This window comes from Entelurus aequoreus, linkage group LG04, assembly GCF_033978785.1.
Source record: "Entelurus aequoreus isolate RoL-2023_Sb linkage group LG04, RoL_Eaeq_v1.1, whole genome shotgun sequence".
Lineage (NCBI taxonomy): Eukaryota > Metazoa > Chordata > Actinopteri > Syngnathiformes > Syngnathidae > Entelurus > Entelurus aequoreus.
The window spans coordinates 53738547-53758580 of NC_084734.1; the positions used below are offsets into that span (position 1 = coordinate 53738547).

General features: G+C 37.7%; 1 protein-coding gene and 1 non-coding gene across 2 annotated transcripts in view; both read left to right on the top strand.

The window, feature by feature from the left end:
• polr1a (RNA polymerase I subunit A) overlaps nucleotides 1-20034 on the top strand; it is a 73854-nt gene that overhangs the window by 49282 nt on the left and 4538 nt on the right. The window contains exons 25-34 of the mRNA XM_062045305.1: nucleotides 5157-5280; nucleotides 6603-6703; nucleotides 6790-6989; nucleotides 11165-11332; nucleotides 11415-11550; nucleotides 11681-11841; nucleotides 12174-12303; nucleotides 13241-13342; nucleotides 13721-14002; nucleotides 14100-14300. Coding sequence (XP_061901289.1) covers nucleotides 5157-5280; nucleotides 6603-6703; nucleotides 6790-6989; nucleotides 11165-11332; nucleotides 11415-11550; nucleotides 11681-11841; nucleotides 12174-12303; nucleotides 13241-13342; nucleotides 13721-14002; nucleotides 14100-14300 — 1605 coding nt within the window. The remainder of the gene's footprint in view (nucleotides 1-5156; nucleotides 5281-6602; nucleotides 6704-6789; nucleotides 6990-11164; nucleotides 11333-11414; nucleotides 11551-11680; nucleotides 11842-12173; nucleotides 12304-13240; nucleotides 13343-13720; nucleotides 14003-14099; nucleotides 14301-20034) is intronic.
• Nucleotides 4759-4895, top strand: LOC133649291 (small nucleolar RNA SNORA5). Its single transcript, XR_009826034.1, has one exon. It is a non-coding gene; the product is annotated as a small nucleolar RNA SNORA5 (small nucleolar RNA).

Consider the following 20034-nt stretch of genomic DNA (forward strand, 5'->3'; position numbering starts at 1 on the left):
AAAACAGGAAGATAGGAACATCCCATCAGTCGGCATCCCATGAGAGCAGACATTGTACAGAAAGTTGTTGTTTTATCATGTTTATTGTTTGTGCTTCTTTTTCAGCACTTTGCTGTACTGCTAGGGATGATGTTTGATAAGAAATTATCGAGTTTGAGACCATTATCGAATCCTCTTATCGAACCGATTCCTTATCGATTCTCTTATCGAATCCAGATAGGTTGTTGTATATGGGAAAAAAACACAATATTTGGTTTAACAAAAGCTCACTTTTATTTTATAAGAAAAAAATAAAATTAAATAAATGAATAAATATTGACTGTTGTTGCCCCCCTAAAAAAATTAAGTAAAATAAATAAATATTGACTGTTGTTACCCAAAGTATATTAAGTGGGATTTTTCAGAAAAACAAATATATACAGTAACACAAAAACAACCTGTCTCTGTGATCACTACAGGTGTATAAATGATAATATAGTGTTAAATAAAATCAGTCCCTTGGGCACAAAAATGAAAATACAGCTCTCCAAAAAGTGCACTTCTGCTGCTTTTGGAACATCCTTCTGGGGTCCATCAGTGTGGCCTCCTCCAGGAATGACTGAACGTCCTTGTCCTGGAGGGAAAATGAGGGACAGACACAGCATAGAATTAGGGGGGAAATTAGCTGAATGTGAAGACTAGGGTGTCTGTTATTAAGTCTTTAGCATTAGTATGTGGAATTAAATGGACTGGATCAGGGCTGCAACTAACAACTCATTTGATAATCGATTAATCTGTAGATTATTACTTTGATTAATCGATTAATAATCGGATAAAAGAGACAAACTACATTTCTATCCTTTCCAGTATTTTATTGGGGGGAAAAACAGCATACTGGCACCATACTGGTACCATTCTTCTTTTGATTATTGTTTCTCAGCTGTTTGTAAATGTTGCAGTTTATAAATAAAGGTTTATAAAAATAAAGTAGCCTCTGCGCATGCGCAGAGCATAGATCCAACGAATCGATGACTAAATTAATCGCCAACTATTTTTATAATCGATTTTAATCGATTAGTTGTTGCAGCCCTAGACTGGATTAAGTAATGAAGTTAAACATTGTACTGATATGATCCAATTTAAGAGGTTGTTCAAATTAATAGTGCTTACAAAGTACAAAGAAGAATTATGAGGAATACTTTCAACCTTATTGAAAATAAGATATTCTTCATCTCAGTATATTAATAATGACTGAATTAATTAATTACATATTACAAAACTGTTGTATATACTAATTCACAGATGTTATTTTATTATAAAAAGGTCAGTAAATGATGTATATATTTGTAAACTCTCTGAAGTGGGAAAGGGGTAGGATTAAATAAGCTTTACTTCTTCCTACTCCTTTTCGGACATGATGTGTGTGAAATGATATGAAACTGTGATGTGTTATGCTGTAAGTGTGTTCATGTACGAAATAAACTAAAGAAAGAAAGAAAGCACTAGTTTATTAGACAGACCTGCAAACTCTGGAGTGGTGTAGGCTACAAGATACCGTTAACGTTATCAGACACATACAAAAAGGCTAACGTTAACGTAACCGTTAGCCACTGACTATGTTTAGGTAACGTTAGTCTAGCTAACATTACTGCAGTCCTGGGTGGCATAAGAGGTAACGTTATTTTAGCCTAAAGGCTACGAGTGAGCAGATATGGAAATTAACCGGCAACAGTTAACGTTAGTTACTCACCAGCACTCTCACTGGAATCGGCGCTGCAGGTTGAAGCAGAGGAAGAGGGGTTTGCTTCGTCATCTCTGTCGCTGCTTCTCCACGACACCTTTCTCTAACCTTCAGGTTATGTACGGCCTGAACATGTTTCATCATGCTTGTTGTACTTCCCCCCCTTGCATGAGAGCGAAGCCTGGCAATAATTGCAGATAGCCGTTTCCTCGTCGTATTTTTTTGTAAAATGAAGCCATGCCTTGAGGCGTTTTTTTCCGGTCCATTGTTGTTGCTGCTTCTATATCTGCCGCCTAATGACTGAGCTACGTCATTTCCTGGGACATGCCACAGGGCGTGTCCTGTGGGTCGGGATTCGTTCCCAGGGATTCGAATAAAGAACCAACTCTTTTTCTTTACTATAGTGGCCTCGATAACGGGAACCGGTTCTCAAAAAGGGATTCGAGTCCATGGAATCCGTTCTTTTCTTGTCGAACAACCGGGAGAACCTGTTTCGAACATCATCCCTACTTGTAGCTCCATCCATCCATCTCATCTTGCTTATATTCAGGCTCAAAAAGATAAGGTTCTGGATAGGGCTGCACATTTAATCGACATCAAATCAACATTGAGGTTTTAATTAGTGCGATAAACAACCGCAAGAGGCGCAGGGTTTTAATGTTGACTTGGCGTAGGCCGATAGTCAATCAATCAAACAATAAATGAAAAGGAAGTTGAAATACTTTGCCGGCATCGATAAATTGGTATGTCCGTGTGTGTTTGTTTTCTTAGGCTCAATTCGAATTCTCCCTCCTCCACCTCCCCTTTTCTACTTAACCCTCTCCTTTGGCTCTAGCATCTAGTGCGATGGCAAAGTATTGCAAAAACGCTCCTATGCATATGGACGTTGTTCGTGTCTCGTTACATCATCAACCCTCGCTGTTTGCCAGCAGTGTCGTAAGGCCAAATGTGGTCTATAAAATGTGTTGCATTGTGTATTTGTTTGAAGCCAATATTTACGTGCAGTAGCAAAGGTTTGAAGTCTGACTAAAACCACCAGTGTCATTATTATAAACATCATTAATTATGCCTATTACTTACGTTTGTACACTTCTCTGGGTTTCTGGTCTGCCATTTTTCTTCTCGCACTCGATAGTGCAAGGAGGTCTGCGAGCTCACTTCGCTTCGAGGGAGGTACTTCGCCTTTCCCCCCACCGGACGGATAATTCGAACGCCTCTTGATTGACTTGAGCACGCAAAACCAAGGAGGCAGGGCAAAAGCAAGGGTGGCATTTGAATTGAGCTTTACCCCCCCTGCCTCAAACAGGGAAGAAGAGGTCTCACTTTGTGCATCGCCCTGCGCACCTGAGCGTGTTTGTTTAACAATAGAATTAACTTGACAGAGTGAGGCCAGTCATTCACAATGTTTTGTCTTGGTGGGCGGAGAGCAAGACCTTTAGCTTACACCTACAGGAAGCACATGGACACTGCCCCCCTATTCGTTCAAAATGTATTTAAGTATGTATGCAAGTTACATTTTTGCTTACAGAGATGTGTTCATTTTTTTATTTATTATTATTTAGGATTACTATATTATTTACCTTCCAATTACAGTACAATGTTAAACAATTCTACAGTAATGGGAAAAAAAAGTATATCCTTTTAAATGTTTGTATTATTATTAAAGCTTTGAGTCTGTCTGCATTAAGCCAAATATATTTTAATGTACATTATTGCATATTGTTCTATTGTGTGGCACCTTGAGACAAGAATATGTTGACTGACAGTCTAAAAGTAACCTGTCTTCCTTAACTTATTTTCACAGTTTTATGCATTTATATGTATAAAATATAAAAATCGCAAATCAAATCGCAATCGAAATTTTGGAGAGAAAAATCGCAATTAGGTTTTTTCTGAAGATCGTGCAGCCATTCTTATGGATCATAATTTGTCCCAAAGTAGTCTTTGTCTTTTTTGAAGTCTGCCATGATTAAGTATACCGGTAGTTGTTGTTGTTTTTGAAGGAAATTATCAACATTGTTTGGAGTCTTTTTACCCAGGAAATTCCTTTTGAAATGAAGAATCTCTTTTTCAAGGGAATCCTGCACATTCATACACCAGTGTAGATACCACTGGGAGCAAGGTGGGTGAAATGTCTTGCCCAAGACACAACAGCCGTGATTAGGATGGTGGAAGATGTAATCAAACCTGCAACCATCAAGTTGCTGGCACGGCCACTCTACCATTCGAGTCACACCGATCTGTGAAACTAATACTCCGCCGTATGCTTAAAATGAGCAAAATACTGTATATTGCATGTTATTATGAATGTGCCTGTGACAACATTACAACATATGCTTGCAGTGTGTATATAAAATGATTATGGAGGCTTTTGGATGTTTTTTAGAGCAGTGGTCCCCAACATTTTTTGCAACACGGCCCGGTTTAATGTAGGCATTATTTTCAGGGACCGGTTTTCCACTTGTGCCAGAAAAATACAGCAAAAATAAGTGCATGAAAAATACAACTCACTATAATGCTGAATTAGTGGGAGCCCCGGGCTTTTTTGCAATGAGATGAGTCCCCAGCAGGTGCAGATGGAAATCAGCCTTTGGCTACAATCTGTCACATTTATATTTTATATGTTCATTAATGTGCATTGTGTCATGTCACAAAGATATAACAAATGGCAACTTCCTATAAGGAGTTTTGTTGTACATCTATAAACAAGCTTATTGGTGTGTGTTGTGGGACAGGCGAAAGTTAAGTCGGAGAAAATGCAGTCGTTTATTAATTATTTAATGTTTCTCTGTGGCCCAGTAGCAAATGCGTCACGGACCGGAGGTTGGGGATCACTGTTTTGTAGGCGGAATAGAACAAATTCCATTAGCTGGATTGTTAGTTGATTTTTGCCAACATCCATTTACAAGTTACAATGCATTAAAATTTATGTGTTCTTGTCTTACATAAGGATTGTGAATGATAGACAAAACTAGCAAAAAGTGCGGTTCCCTTTTAAAACCTAATTTGACTTTGGAATAGATGAGCAAGTTAACAATGGCAGCTTTGTCAAATTCAGTGTATCCTCCTCAGTGGGTAACACTGGCCAAAATGGCTGCCACAGTAAAAGTGTAGTAAATGTGCTCCATTGTGCGCTTACACAGCCTTTGGGGATACATATGTTCTACACACAAACTGTATTGCTTAAAAAAGATGTATGCTATCAAGTCTGTATTGTTGCTGCCATTATTTTAAGTTTTGGTACTGTTCTGATGCAAATTTGATTTCCATTTACGTAATTTAAGCGTGATCGAAATATAGTGATAAAGCCAGCAAGACGATATAATTCTTATTGTAAATTGTGCTGTATTTTAAAATAACACACTTAAGTGAATCCCTTACTTTTAACTTTAGTATACCTAAAAGTGAGACTAAGCATGTGTTTCTGCTGATATAGGTGATAAGGAGGTCCCAGGGCTTGGATGCGGTGTTAGCACGCCTGGACGTACAGAGTGCCCATCAGCATTTTGCAGCCATTCAACGCTGGAAAGCAAAGAGAGATCTGGCTTGTCCCCGTAGAGGTACACAACTATGTCCACATTTACCTGCTGTGAACTTGACTGTTTATGCCATTACAAGGATGCAATAGCAAACTTCTGTGGCACTTTGTAAAGGGTGTTAAAAGCCAATTGCTTGTATTCCGACACATGATTTCTTCCCGGAAATGGAAAAAAATGGTGGTCAACCAAGCCAAAATTGTTGTTGTGTCGCAAGCAGCGCCCAAACTGAGTACGCAAAAATCTGTTAATAGCAACAAATCTAACTATGCAAGGAAATAGATCCCTATAGTTTATTTGTTGAATGATAGAAAGGATTATCAGCCGGTTGCTTTCCCAGACATATCGAACTATCTTGTGATCCAGACATCATTCTCCACCACAAAACAGATAACTTATTTGTGTGTGACTGGGTCAAGGACATTGGTATCAAGACTCTCCCGGATAAATATGCATCGTTTTTGCTCTGGTAAGGTTGCATTCCATGATTTACTTCGCATCTACAGCCATTTTTGTTGTTGTTGTTGCACATATGTGCTGTTTACGGGTACACGTGTAAAACCTTTTTGATTACCTCTGGAGGAACTCTGAAGAAACATTTATCCTTTTCGCGAAAACAACGCAATCATAGGGTATTTTTGTTCGAGGAAGGCTAAATGGTGCCTAGTACCCATTGAAAACACACGCTGGCTTAACCACCATGCATATTTAATGAGCCAGACATGACATCCTGTAAATCCAAGCAATACAAGGTGCCCATGGCAACCTTTTTTAGCTTCTATGAAAGAAAACTCAAACATTCCATGAGGTAATACTCAGTGTAATTTAAGAAATGGTGGATTAAACATTGAAGCTCTTTTAAAAAAAGGGGAAGAAACAACTCTTTTTAGATTATCTGTACCGAGGATGTCGTTGTGGCTTGTGCAGCCCTTTGAGACATTTGTGATTTAGGGCTATATAAATAAACATTGATTGATCGATGACATCAATAAGGATCATTAATCACACTGACATAGTTCTGGTAAAATGTAATTGCACTACAAAAATGGCGGGTGGCTTTAGGACTACAAAAATGGCGGTCCAGATATGATGTAGGCGAACTTTCGTTTATTTTACTTTTTTTATTTGCCTCTGTTTTATTTTGTAATTTGCATCGATATTTTTTCACACACCTAGCTAGCTAGATATTGACGCAGCAACATTCATTTTGTTAATTTTTGGAGTCTTCCACTTTTGGCATAACTATTTATATATTTTTTTAAATGATAGTTAATGTGATAATTGTACAATTGGGTGCTTGAAATAATCCAGAAGAAAAAGCTCTTTGAATTGTTTTGTTGTTTTAGGAGCATTCCTGTTGTTTTCCCAAAAGAAGGCGGCCAAACTGAAGCAGCCGGAACAAGGGGCAGATCAAAACATGTATGGCAGAGATCCAGCTGTTCTGCAGGTATTCCTCTCATCTTTTCAGTGGTAAACTTTGATTTTTGTCTTAAACGTGACCCTTGTTTTACATTCATTTGTATTCCTCTTCAGCTGATAGATCAGTGGCGTTCTATTGATGACGGGGCACGATCAAAATACATCAGGAAATCCTCCCGCTGCCCCGAGCCCAGTCTGAGCCTCTTTAGTCCTGATGTCAGCTTTGGATCAGTTTCTGAAAGCTTTCACAACATCACAGAAAAATACTTGCAGAATCAACACAGGACAGGTGACCATGGCTTGGATACACACAGGTATGTGATGCTGAAAGTTGAGCATACAACATTCTGTGATATGTAGCACTTCACATTTTTAGAATGGGTAGGCTCCAGCAACCCCCGCGACACCGAGAGGGACAAGTGGTAGAAAATGGATAAATGGATTGATAGTTTGTAGAGGTGGGAATCTTTGTGCACCTCAAGATTCGATTATGATTCAGGAGCAACGATTTGATTTTAAATTAAATTGATGCATCTTTAATTTATGTACAGGTAAAAGCCAGTAAATTAGAATATTTTGAAAAACTTGATTTATTTCAGTAATTGCATTCAAAAGGTGTAACTTGTACATTATATTTATTCATTGCACACAGACTGATGCATTCAAATGTTTATTTCATTTAATTTTGATGATTTGAAGTGGCAACAAATGAAAATCCAAAATTCCGTGTGTCACAAAATTAGAATATTACTTAAGGCTAATACAAAAAAGGGATTTTTAGAAATGTTGGCCAACTGAAAAGTATGAAAATGAAAAATATTAGCATGTACAATACTCAATACTTGGTTGGAGCTCCTTTTGCCTCAATTACTGCGTTAATGCGGCGTGGCATGGAGTCGATGAGTTTCTGGCACTGCTCAGGTGTTATGAGAGCCCAGGTTGCTCTGATGGTGGCCTTCAACTCTTCTGCGTTTTTGGGTCTGGCATTCTGCATCTTCCTTTTCACAATACCCCACAGATTTTCTATGGGGCTAAGGTCAGGGGAGTTGGCGGGCCAATTTAGAACAGAAATACCATGGTCCGTAAACCAGGCACGGGTAGATTTTGCGCTGTGTGCAGGCGCCAAGTCCTGTTGGAACTTGAAATCTCCATCTCCATAGAGCAGGTCAGCAGCAGGAAGCATGAAGTGCTCTAAAACTTGCTGGTAGACGGCTGCGTTGACCCTGGATCTCAGGAAACAGAGTGGACCGACACCAGCAGATGACATGGCACCCCAAACCATCACTGATGGTGGAAACGAAAGCAAATTTTGCATTTCCTTTGGAAATCGAGGTCCCAGAGTCTGGAGGAAGACAGGAGATGTATAGGATCCACGTTGCCTGAAGTCTAGTGTAAAGTTTCCACCATCAGTGATGGTTTGGGGTGCCATGTCATCTGCTGGTGTCGGTCCACTCTGTTTCCTGAGATCCAGGGTCAACGCAGCCGTCTACCAGCAAGTTTTAGAGCACTTCATGCTTCCTGCTGCTGACCTGCTCTATGGAGATGGAGATTTCAAGTTCCAACAGGACTTGGCGCCTGCACACAGCGCAAAATCTACCCGTGCCTGGTTTACGGACCATGGTATTTCTGTTCTAAATTGGCCCGCCAACTCCCCTGACCTTAGCCCCATAGAAAATCTGTGGGGTATTGTGAAAAGGAAGATGCAGAATGCCAGACCCAAAAACGCAGAAGAGTTGAAGGCCACTATCAGAGCAACCTGGGCTCTCATAACACCTGAGCAGTGCCAGAAACTCATCGACTCCATGCCACGCCGCATTAACGCAGTAATTGAGGCAAAAGGAGCTCCAACCAAGTATTGAGTATTGTACATGCTCATATTTTTCATTTTCATACTTTTCAGTTGGCCAACATTTCTAAAAATCCCTTTTTTGTATTAGCCTTAAGTAATATTCTAATTTTGTGACACACGGAATTTTGGATTTTCATTTGTTGCCACTTCAAATCATCAAAATTAAATGAAATAAACATTTGAATGCATCAGTCTGTGTGCAATGAATAAATATAATGTACAAGTTACACCTTTTGAATGCAATTACTGAAATAAATCAAGTTTTTCAAAATATTCTAATTTACTGGCTTTTACCTGTATATTGATACAGTTTTACATTTATTTTCGTTTAACTAAATAAGCATTTATCACTTGCAATTAAAAAAACATAAATTCATTTGGAATAAGAAACAGTTAAATAATTCCCACATTTAGTAAATTCATGAAAATGTGTGCAAAACTGGACCATAAATGTCTGATAATGAAGGAGCCAGTCGGACCTCTCGGTGAGGTGGCTCACTGCAGTCAGCCAAATTTTAGAACTGTCTGCATTACTTTACAGTAAATACATCGCTTGTCGAATTTTGACATTTACTAATCGATTCTATAATCGTCCATGTCCGAATTGCGATGCATCTAAAAATCTATGATTTCCCCCACCTCTAGTAGTTTGTGCCTTTTTCTGGCAACAGATACAAACTAAAAATGTTCTGCATTGACTTTCTTATTAATATTCGATAGGCCGATATTGTCCAGCACTCCATTTTCGATCCCTCAAATGTCAGGTGACATGTGGCGTAATGAATAGGGCTGTGTAAAATAATCTGGTTAAATGCACAAAGCATTGTCCCCTGATAGTCTTCTACTTGGAGCCTCAGCAGCAGCAGTGTCATCCTGACTGACTATGTTAACGTAAGCTGCCAACAACAAGCCGTCCGGGCCAAAAACCAAAGAAAGTGAGGGACTTATTAGCATTATATAATCACCCGATTTCTCCGCGGACCATGAAAATACAAACAGCAAAAGAAGCCATTGCAACTTTTGTTTACATATTAATCTCCCACATGTAGCAGTGTCAAGTGTGCCAGAAAAACGACAGACTTCCAGCCTTTACAATAAAATTGTTGTGCGTTACATTCTGTCTGACTGCGTTAACAAAAAAAGGGTCTAAGAAGAATAGCTTACATATTAGGCTGTCAAAGTTAACGTGATAATTACGCGTTAGCTATAAATTTCAATAACGGCACTCAATATTACATTGATCAGCAGGCTCAATGTTACATTTTATTAATTAATATAGAAGGTTAAAATATTGTAATGCAGCAATATGAAGACCATTAACTTGTACAACATGTGATGTCCGGAATATCAGAAGCATTCATTCAGGTGGAAATATCACAGATTACATCTGAAAATTATCGGTCCAGGGTACACTTATTTAATGATGAAAAATTATATCTGTGATTAATCACGATTAATTTCAACTTAACTATGAACAGAATGTGATTATTCGCAATTAACTATTTTAACCGTTTGACACCCTTAATATTTACTGTTATTATTTTGCACTAGAGGAGTCAATTAATCGATTTAGAACTTTTATGAGTGGAAATCAAATTGATTTGGTAAATAGGCCATGATACCCAGCCCTACTAATGAATGAACCCATTTTATTTATTCTGTTTAATGTGTTCCTGATGCAGTTCACAAATAATTTGTGCAATAAAAAGACAAATTCTGCAATGTAAATGCCTTATTTTTAACAAATTGTTTCTTAAAAAATCATGAGCATGAGCAATAGTCAAGTAAAATAACTATCAAGTAAGTTTGTCCTGTAATGAGTTCACAAATAAGAATACATTTAGATAAGGATGGTAGCTTTCCAAATTGTAAAGGTGCAAATTTCTGTGTGACATAAACATTTACCAAGAAAATAAAGTGCAAAGTAATAGACACGTCCTGATACAACATTTTCACTTCTGATACGATACCAGTATTGCAGCCTTGAGTATTAGCCGATACAGATAATGATCAGATACCATATCAGCGTGAATTATAGTACGGTACATATTTCTATTGTTTTGTAGTTTGGAATGTTAAAAAATGCTTGATCAAGTGAAATTAGTCAGAGAACAAGGGTAAGTATGAAAAACATTAACCTATTTATTAACTGTCTTTCAATTAAAGTGCAGTGGTCTTTTTTTTTTTTTTTTGGTTGCACTTTGTGCCACAACAATATCTACTTTCTCATAGGCATTTACCTTGGAGACTTTTGTATAACTATATGTAGTAATATGCAACTACAATTATTGGATACTTGTTTATATTGACAAATGTGCTGTTTTGAAAACACAAAAGTAGTGTATCAGGGAATTGCACAAAAAAGGCAACCAGGCACAGGAAGCCTATGGGAAAACCTATTCAGCACGTCAATGTACAAAGCAAAAATTATCCAGCTTTGTCCAGAGGACAGAGCATAAGAAGCATTCTGAGTGACAGTCAGGGACAGGTGAGGGAGCCAGCGCTCAGACAAAAGCAGTGGAAAATGGAGGAAAACAGGAAGTGTCAACAAAAATATGAGGGCTAGACAGGAAAAAAAACAAAATGAAAGAAACTAATTACCTGACAGCTTGTTCAGTGCCTTGTTTTCTTTGTCGTCAGACTCAAACAGCTGTTGGAGTACAAGTGGCAGAGGTCATTGTGTGATCCAGGGGAGGCGGTGGGTCTGTTAGCAGCTCAGTCCATTGGTGAGCCTTCTACCCAAATGACGCTCAACACCTTCCACTTTGCTGGCAGAGGAGAGATGAACGTCACACTGGGAATACCTCGGTAAACTAATTTTCTAGTGGCTACACACTAATGTTATTTATACCATGAATCAATGAAATTGATGAATATGGATGTTTCACAGGCTGAGAGAGATCCTGATGGTGGCGAGCGCCAAGATCAAGACTCCCATGATGAGCGTTCCAGTGCTGAACAACAAGAAGGCCTTGAAAAAAGCCCAGAAACTCCGCAGGAAACTTACCAGGGTCTGCTTGGCGGAGGTAAGATCAACAGCTCTTTTGTCTTTGACCGACTGATCCATATTCAATCCATATTGTCATTGATCGGTCATTGGTTTGTGTTGCACTGACTCTGGTCTTGTGCCTTCTTTGATGTTGATTGTGCCTGCAGGTGCTGCAGAAGGTGGATGTGATAGAAATGCTGCGCATTGAGAGCAGCCTTCACTCAAAGATGCGAACATTTAAGATCACTTTCAGCTTCCTTCCTCCTGACCATTACTCTGAAGATAAGCTGCTATCACCCCGTCAGATCCTCCACTACATGGAAACTAGGTTTATTATTTATTAAAACCCTTCTATCGAGACCGGGGGTGACCAAAGTAAAGCCATTTGTGAGCCACTACTTGTTTATTAGCTTGTAACATGATGTAAAAATTCCTGAGATATGTTTTTTGCTTTGTCACTACAACACAAAGATTATATATCTTATAATACAATGTATCATCTTTACTGCATGTAAAATACCCAAGTGGTCCCCCACATCCTTCAGTTTTTATGTACGCTGCATAGGTGGAATAAGTTTGGACACCTGTGATCTAGGCCAATAATATTAATAATGAAATTAGCCTAATTAATAATGACTCTGTCATGGTCTTTTTCCTCAGGTTTTTCCGACTTCTTCTTGAAGCCATTAAGAAACGTAGCGCCAAGTTGGCGTCCATCACTGTAGAGTCGAGGAAGGCCTCTGCCAGGGACAGAGACGATGATGGCGACGGAGCGACTGCTGCAGCTGGGGTACATATTTATTAGGGGTGATAGGCTCCAGCACCCCCCGCGGCCCCATAAGGGACAAGCGGTAGAAAATGGATGGATGAATGTCCTGATACAACTTTTTAATTGTCCGATACGATGTTGTAGCCTTAAATATAGGTCAATACCAATATTGATCCAATGCGGTATCAGTGGTACATACCGGTACTTGTATTTCTTTGTAGGGTGGAATGTTCTAAAAGGTTTGATCAAGTGAAATTGGTCAAACAGAACAAGGGCAGGTTTGAAAAACACTACCCTATTTAGTATTACCCTCCAGAATAGACTTATGCCGTCTTTAAGTGTGAGTGGAGTGGTAATTGTTCTTTTGGTGACACTAAGTGGCCGCAATAATTAAGTTAAGCTCATGATGCAGTAAGATGAATGATGCAGACACATTTGTTACTGAATACTTTTTAGTACGCTTCTGCCTTGAGTACTTTGTACGTGTATATGCAACTATAATTATTTGATACTTGTTTGCATTAACAAATGGTGTATTTTAGACAGTAATATTATTTAATTAAGGACACTTATTGCGTATGTCTAGCTTGCGCGCTATTGTGTGCTGAGCTGTTGTGTAACTGCGAGCTCATAGTAACCTATAGCTCACCATATTACCTTTTGTAAATGACTTGACTAAAATCCAAGAAAAGACCAACCTTGAGTGCTTATTAGAGGACATTTAGATGTTAACTGGCTGTACAGCTTTGCACACGTAAACACACACTCTGCAAGACTGCTTGTATCGGATCTCTTATATTGTAAATTTGTCAATTTAAATTTGGATGCAAACCGATATAATGCGTCCAGGTGCTGATAATTTGCTGGTATCGGACCAACATCAGATTGAGACACACTTGATATTTATATTTTGTGTTTCATCGAACACTTTTTGTCTGTACTTGTTGCCTTGTTTCAGGCGGACGGTGATGGGGAGGAAGACGAGATTGTTGATGACCAGGGCAATGAAGGAGACGCTGACGCTTCCGATGCTAAAAGAAAAGACAAACAAGAAGAAGAAGTAAGAGGATGAATTTCATACTAAACACCTCCACTGTCATCACAGTCATGTTCTTGGGATATACAATTTCTGAAGGGGCCTTTATCAGTTGTCCAATGTAACAGCCACACTCGATCAGAGGCTATTGTTGGACTGCATTTTTTTTTTATTGGCCCTCGGCATATGAAATTCATTATACCTCGTTTTAGATGCTACATTGATGCATAATAATGCACAATTTCTACGGTACAATAGTATGAATTCACTGACATGGCTTGTCAGGATTCTGCACTTCTCTCTTTTATTAGTCCAGGGATTGTAGCACAAATGTTCAGGCCTAAAGACTAAATGCAAGCTAACGCAAGCCTACAGCCTGCACTAATGTCTTTTTCTTTGTAGGTTGATTATGAAAGCGAGGAAGAAGGTGATGAGGAGGTTGAAGAGAATGATGATCTGGGGGAGGAAGAGGAGGAGGAAGCAGAGGTGCAGGAGAATCTGGAGAATGGTGTGGAGGAGTCCCAAACGCAGTCTACAGATGTGGGAATGTCTACTAAAAAGAAGCAAACAAGAAGTAAGAGAGAAGAGGAGCGCATGGATGACATGAGAGTCAAAGCTGTGCTGAGTTCCAGCCCGGCAATAGAGGGCTACCGCTATGACTCTCTTCATGAAATGTGGTGTGAGGTAAGTTTGCACTATGCTGAACTAGTTTTAACTAGCAAGCTCTAAACACAAAACCTCTTCATGTCTTAAATCGAATTGACTTTTCCTGTTGTCATAGGTTGATTTGGCTTTACCACTGAACAAAGTGCACTTTGACCTGACTTCAGTGCTTTCAACGCTGGCCGAGAACGCTGTAATCATGGAAACCAAGGGCCTGACCCGCTGTCTGCTGAGTGAAACCATGACAAAGACTGGAGCAAAAGAGACTTGTCTCAACACGGAGGGCATCAACATGCATGAAATGTTTAAGCATAGTGATGTACGTATCCCTATCTTATTTTCTCCAACTGCTGGGACTGTAAACACACAAGAATTTAAACAAGTTAAAAATGACGCAGTTCGTTTCAATTGCTAGTATTCCGTCATGTGTTTTCCTGGAAGTGAAACCCAGTGGTGGTCAACCAAGCCAAGTTTGCTGTTGTGCAGCAAGCAGCACGCAAACTCTCTGAGTAGACAAGGGCCCTAGATCTTAAAATGCAGATATGAGCAAAAAATCAAATTATGCAATGGGATCCATTTACTTAATTAAAAAAGATTTGTCGAGTGATATCAAGTATTATCCGCCGGTCGTGTTCCCAGACATCTCAAACTATCTGGTGTCTGGTGTTTAACCCCTCTTTGTCACACAGAAAAACCTGCCAGGTGAACACCTGATATTATTATTTCCAGTGCTGACGTAAGACAACCATGTGACTCTCATCCCATATGTGACCATACAATGAACACATTTACGACAGTACTAAGAATATAGTGGCCATAAACAGTTAGCTTATACAGCAGGATTGCCCAAAGTGCATCTGTGGCCCGTGACTCGTTTGTCATTGGCCCTTAGGGACATTACAAAAAAAAAAAAAAAGAAATAATTGGAAAAACAGCAAGAAGCACAATGAAAAAAAACATTTGGACATCAGGCAATAATAATAAATAACTTTTAATTAAAATAAATATATATAAAACAGTTGATGCAGGGGTAAATCTTGCTTTGGTTTTTGGCTGGGACCTTGGGCTTGAAAAGGTTGGTGACTACTGTAATAAAGTTATCCATTGTTTATGGCATCTAACTCGTTACAGATTTGACTGCTGTAAATATTCAGTATTTTTGCTAAGTAAAAGTCTTATTAGTAAATTGACCCTCTAAATACTGTTTTTAACATAATTAAAGTGGCCTCTGGACATGAAACAAAATCCATTTAGTTCCACTCATTTCACCCAATTTAGTAGCCTTGAGTGCTTTCTACTTGCCAGGAGCTGGAGGTATAGTCTAATTGCCATTGTTAGCGTTTAGGCCTCCAGCACGGTCACTTGGTGAAATACTTAATAACATCTTATCTAAATCCTCAGTTAGAACTGGGGTTCCGTGTGCGGTAACCATGGGCGTAAGTTGCTCTGCCAAAACTTGGTCAACCTGATTATCGCCGACATTAACCGTGTTATTAGTATTATGCGGCGCCAACTTCCGTCGCTGTTGTTCGATCTCGCTTCCGTCAAAGGCTCACCAATGTGGAGATGTCATTGAAGATGAACTGTTTCACCCTCCAATTATCATTAAAAACAGACATGCGAACAATGGCTCCGTCGGCATTGGTGAACAGTGTTTCCCATAAACTGCCAAGATACCTGTGGCGGTGGGGGCGTGGCTATGGGCGTGGTCACATGACATCAAGTAATTTGCATAATTTACTACAATGATATGATTTTCTCTAAAAAGGCTAAAAAAATTTATACTTACTAATTAATAATAACAGTTTTGTTTTAAACGTCCATCCATCCATTTTACAATATAATTACAACACTTTATCTACACATTTATATACAGATTTGAACAATAAGTTATTCACTGAAATATATTTATTAATTGTGGTTCTTACAAAAAATATATCTTATAAAATATAAAAGATAAAATGTCTCTTAAAGCTCTGCCCCTTTAATTAGTGCATACTAAATAATTTAACTTTAGCCTACTACTACAACCATATTATTTACCAGCAACATAAAGTGAAAACAGAGGCAGAGGTGTCCTGCCACAGTCAGTAACAAATAAACAGAAAACCGTAGTGGTCAAATACAAATAAGGCAACAAGAGAAGTATCCTACACTTCTCTTTTGTAAAGTAAATCTGAACAGCCTATATGGGCATCTACATCAACTATATGATTTGCCTGAGAAGCTGGACAGGACAAAAAAAAACAATTTTTTTTTATTTTTTATTTTTTTATTTTATTTGTGGCGGACGTAATTCTTTCATGGCGGGCCGCCACAAATAAATGAATGTGTGGGAAACACTGGTGAATATTTATAGGAATCACCACACATGATGGAAAATAAGACAAACACTGTACTGTAATACATAGGCCTGTCAAACGATAAAAAATATTTAATTTTGATTAATTAAATTTTTTCCGCAGTAACTTATAATTGATTGGGATAAATGGGAGATAGAAGTTATTTTATCTTTAATGCTGTGAGTGTACCTTAGACAGATAATTTTCAAGTTTTTAATATTAAAAACTTGGGGTTTAACGGTACTCAGTAAAATACCGGACTGACAGTCCAGCCTGCACGAGACAATATGCCTTTCTTGGACCCCGGTTTCCTCACCACGACGTAAAGTAATGTCCAATCGTTGTTGTGCCTCTTCCCCTCACGTCTATGTAAGTGGAGCCCCGAGGAAAACAAAAATTATATATGGCCAGAATGCATTTTGAAGCAGCAGCAACTCTATTCTATTCTAGATTATGGTTCACTGTTGCAAACGTAAAATTCTGCCCTCAATAGGAACAGAATTTGCGACTGAACTTTTGGTTTAGACCAGGGGTCACCAACGCGGTGCCCGCGGGCACCAGATCGCCCGTAAGGACCAGATGAGTCGCCCGCGGGCCTGTTCTAAAAAAAATTAAAAAAAATTAAAAAAAAATGTTGTTTTTTTTTAATTTTTTTTTTAATTAAATCTACATAGAAAAAACACAAGATACACTTTCAATCAGTGCATCAACCCAAACAACCTCCCCCATGCACACTCATCCACACCCACTCACACAAAAGGGGTTATTTCTTTCTGCTACCAATATTCTGGTTCCCACAACATAGACAACACATCTGCAAGGGACACAGTCCCTGAAGCACACATGATTGTATAGGCTGCTGGTCCACTAACATTTTCATTAATTACTATTTTTTATGTAATTCTTTTTATATTGTTTTACTTTCTTTTTTATCCAAGAAAATGTTTTTTATTTATTTATCTTATTTTATTTTATTTTTTTAAAAAGGGCCTTATCTTCAACAGACCAGGTTGTCAATGAAATTAGATTTGTTTAAAGGGTTTTTTAAACCAGGCCCAGTCCAGATAATGTCCAAGTCGGACTCAGCAACACACACCTTCATTCATGTACACAGAAAAAAATTAGGGAACACAACAGATTGCATATAATTTATAAACAAAATTACATTTTCAAAATAAGCATTTATGTACAGTCCAGATTATGTCCAGGTCACTCAAATTAGGGAACACAACAACAGATATCATATAATCTATAAACATAATTATACTTTCAAAATAAGCCTTTGAGGACTTCTCATCTTTTTTTTAATGTCTTTTGGCATCATTATCGTTTTCAACCATGTAACTTTCTAAAGTTAGAAAATACTGAATAAATGTTTTAAAGAAAGTAATACTAAGTGAATATCTGTTTTTGGCCTTAAAAATAAACATTTTACCGAGTACTATAATTAAATTGACTAAATCATGATTGTCAATGAAGTCTCCTAAAATAACAGAAACCACATTAAGCTTCATAAACAAACCAATCCTTAAACACATTTTTTTAACATCCACCCAAAACAAAGACACAATATGACAATACCAAAACAAATGCAGGGTGGATTCAGGCTCCGGACAACAAAATCGGCAATCATCTGACTCTGTCATATTCCATAATTTTAACATTTTCCCTGTGGGTAAGAAGTTATAAATAATTTTAATTTGAAAATAACGATTTTGCACATCGATAGTGGTTTTATAGATTAGTTTGAATATAGCATCACATGGCAACGGGCAGTCAAAAAAGTCCTCCCATTTTCCATTTGTGTTGTATGAGGCAGCCTTCAAAGATTTCTTTATTAAATAAAAATTATATATTTTTCTATTTATTTTAGTTCCTTTTTGCCAACTAGAATTTCTTATTAGAGGTTTACAAACTAATAATTTAGTAGTTCCATACTTTTCCCAATTAATCCAGTTAGTTGATAAAATGAAAAGCTTGAGCAAGCATCACCATACACAGCTCTAAATTCATCATACTTCATAATTTTACCATTCTCATTGATAATATCATTGACAAAAATGATTCCTCTTTCAAACATATTTTTCCAAAAGAAAGGCTTTCCATCTATTACAATATTAGAGTTCATCCATATTAACTGCTGCAAAATATTGTCTCTTTTTTCTGGCACATAAAATTGAAAACACCACCATGAGTGGATTGTTTCCTTTATGAACCCCGCCATGTTTCCCAGCAGACTCTCTGGGAGGGGATCACTTGTAAAAAAGGATACAATTTATTTTGATACAGTACATGTTTTTTGTCCAACAGGACATTTGTGTACCACTCAATGTTTAAATACATCTTTGGAACAATTGATGCTTTTAAAGACAGACACATAGCTTCAAGGTTGAGAAGTTTCAGGCCCCCATATTCATACTCTTTGTACAAAACCTTTCTTTTAATCTTTTCTGGTTTGCCGTTCCAGACAAAATCGAAGACCCTCCGCTCATAAATCTTAAAGTTTTGTGATGGAGCTGGTAATGACAAAAACAAATAAATAAATTGAGGAATAATTAACGAGTTGGCAATAGACATTTTACCATACAAGGTTAGGGATTTCCCTTTCCATAATTGCATAATTTTGTCCAGCTTTCTTAGTCGATTATCATAATTTACTGAGCCTAGATCTTCCAGATTTTCTGGGACAACAACACCAAGTATGTTAACTGGTCCATCTGTCCACAAAACAGGCACTTTGCATTCCATTCGAAAGGACGTTCCCTTTAGATTTCCGATCCTTAACATTTTACATTTATCATAATTAAGCTTAAGGCCAGATTGCTGTGAAAATATGTCCAAAAGATTAAGAAGGTTCCGCAAACAATGAGGAAAAATCTTATCTTTGTGAATCAGCCTTTTCTGACATGAACTTCATCAAGAACAAACACAGAACACGCCTCACTGATGCACATCTGCAAGACTCACTCAGAGTTGCAGTGTCAAGTTACACACCAGAGTACAACACACTAGTTAACAGCGTGCAATGCCAGGCTTCCCACTAACTGACAAAGAAACAGATAACAGATTTGGTGTCCAGTTCAAAGTGTGACATTGATTTAAAAATTTGAGAGTTTACTTTTGTATTTTACATGAGTTATTATTTGTACAAACATGGTGCAAAGTAATTCATGGTTTGTTAAAAAAATGTTAGTGGCTAGCTAGTTAAGATGGGATATTGTGATTTCACAAGACTGTCTTAGAAGTGATCATTTGAAAATGTTCAATTTGAAAAATGTGCACTTAGAGAAAATATAAAAATAAAGTGTTGCATATTGATATTTATCTGTTTCTATATATATTTATTGTGAGAAATCATTAAGATGATCAGTGTTTCCACAAAGATAAATATCATTCATTATTAATAATAACAGAGTTAAAGGTAAATTGAGCAAGTTGGCTACTTCTGGCAATTTATTTAAGTGTGTATCTAACTGGTAGCCCTTCGCAGTAATCAGTACCCAAGAAGTAGCCCTTGGTTTCAAAAAGGTTGGTGACCCCTGGTTTAGATTTAGAGATTTTATTTACCAACTAAATTAATCCGAAGAAAAAGTAAATTTTTAATCCAAATATTTTTTAATCACATATTTTGTTTGTTTGCCGATATAACAAGTACTATAAACATTTCACTTGTTACTAAACAATTTATATTCAAAATATTTTCTAGTTTGT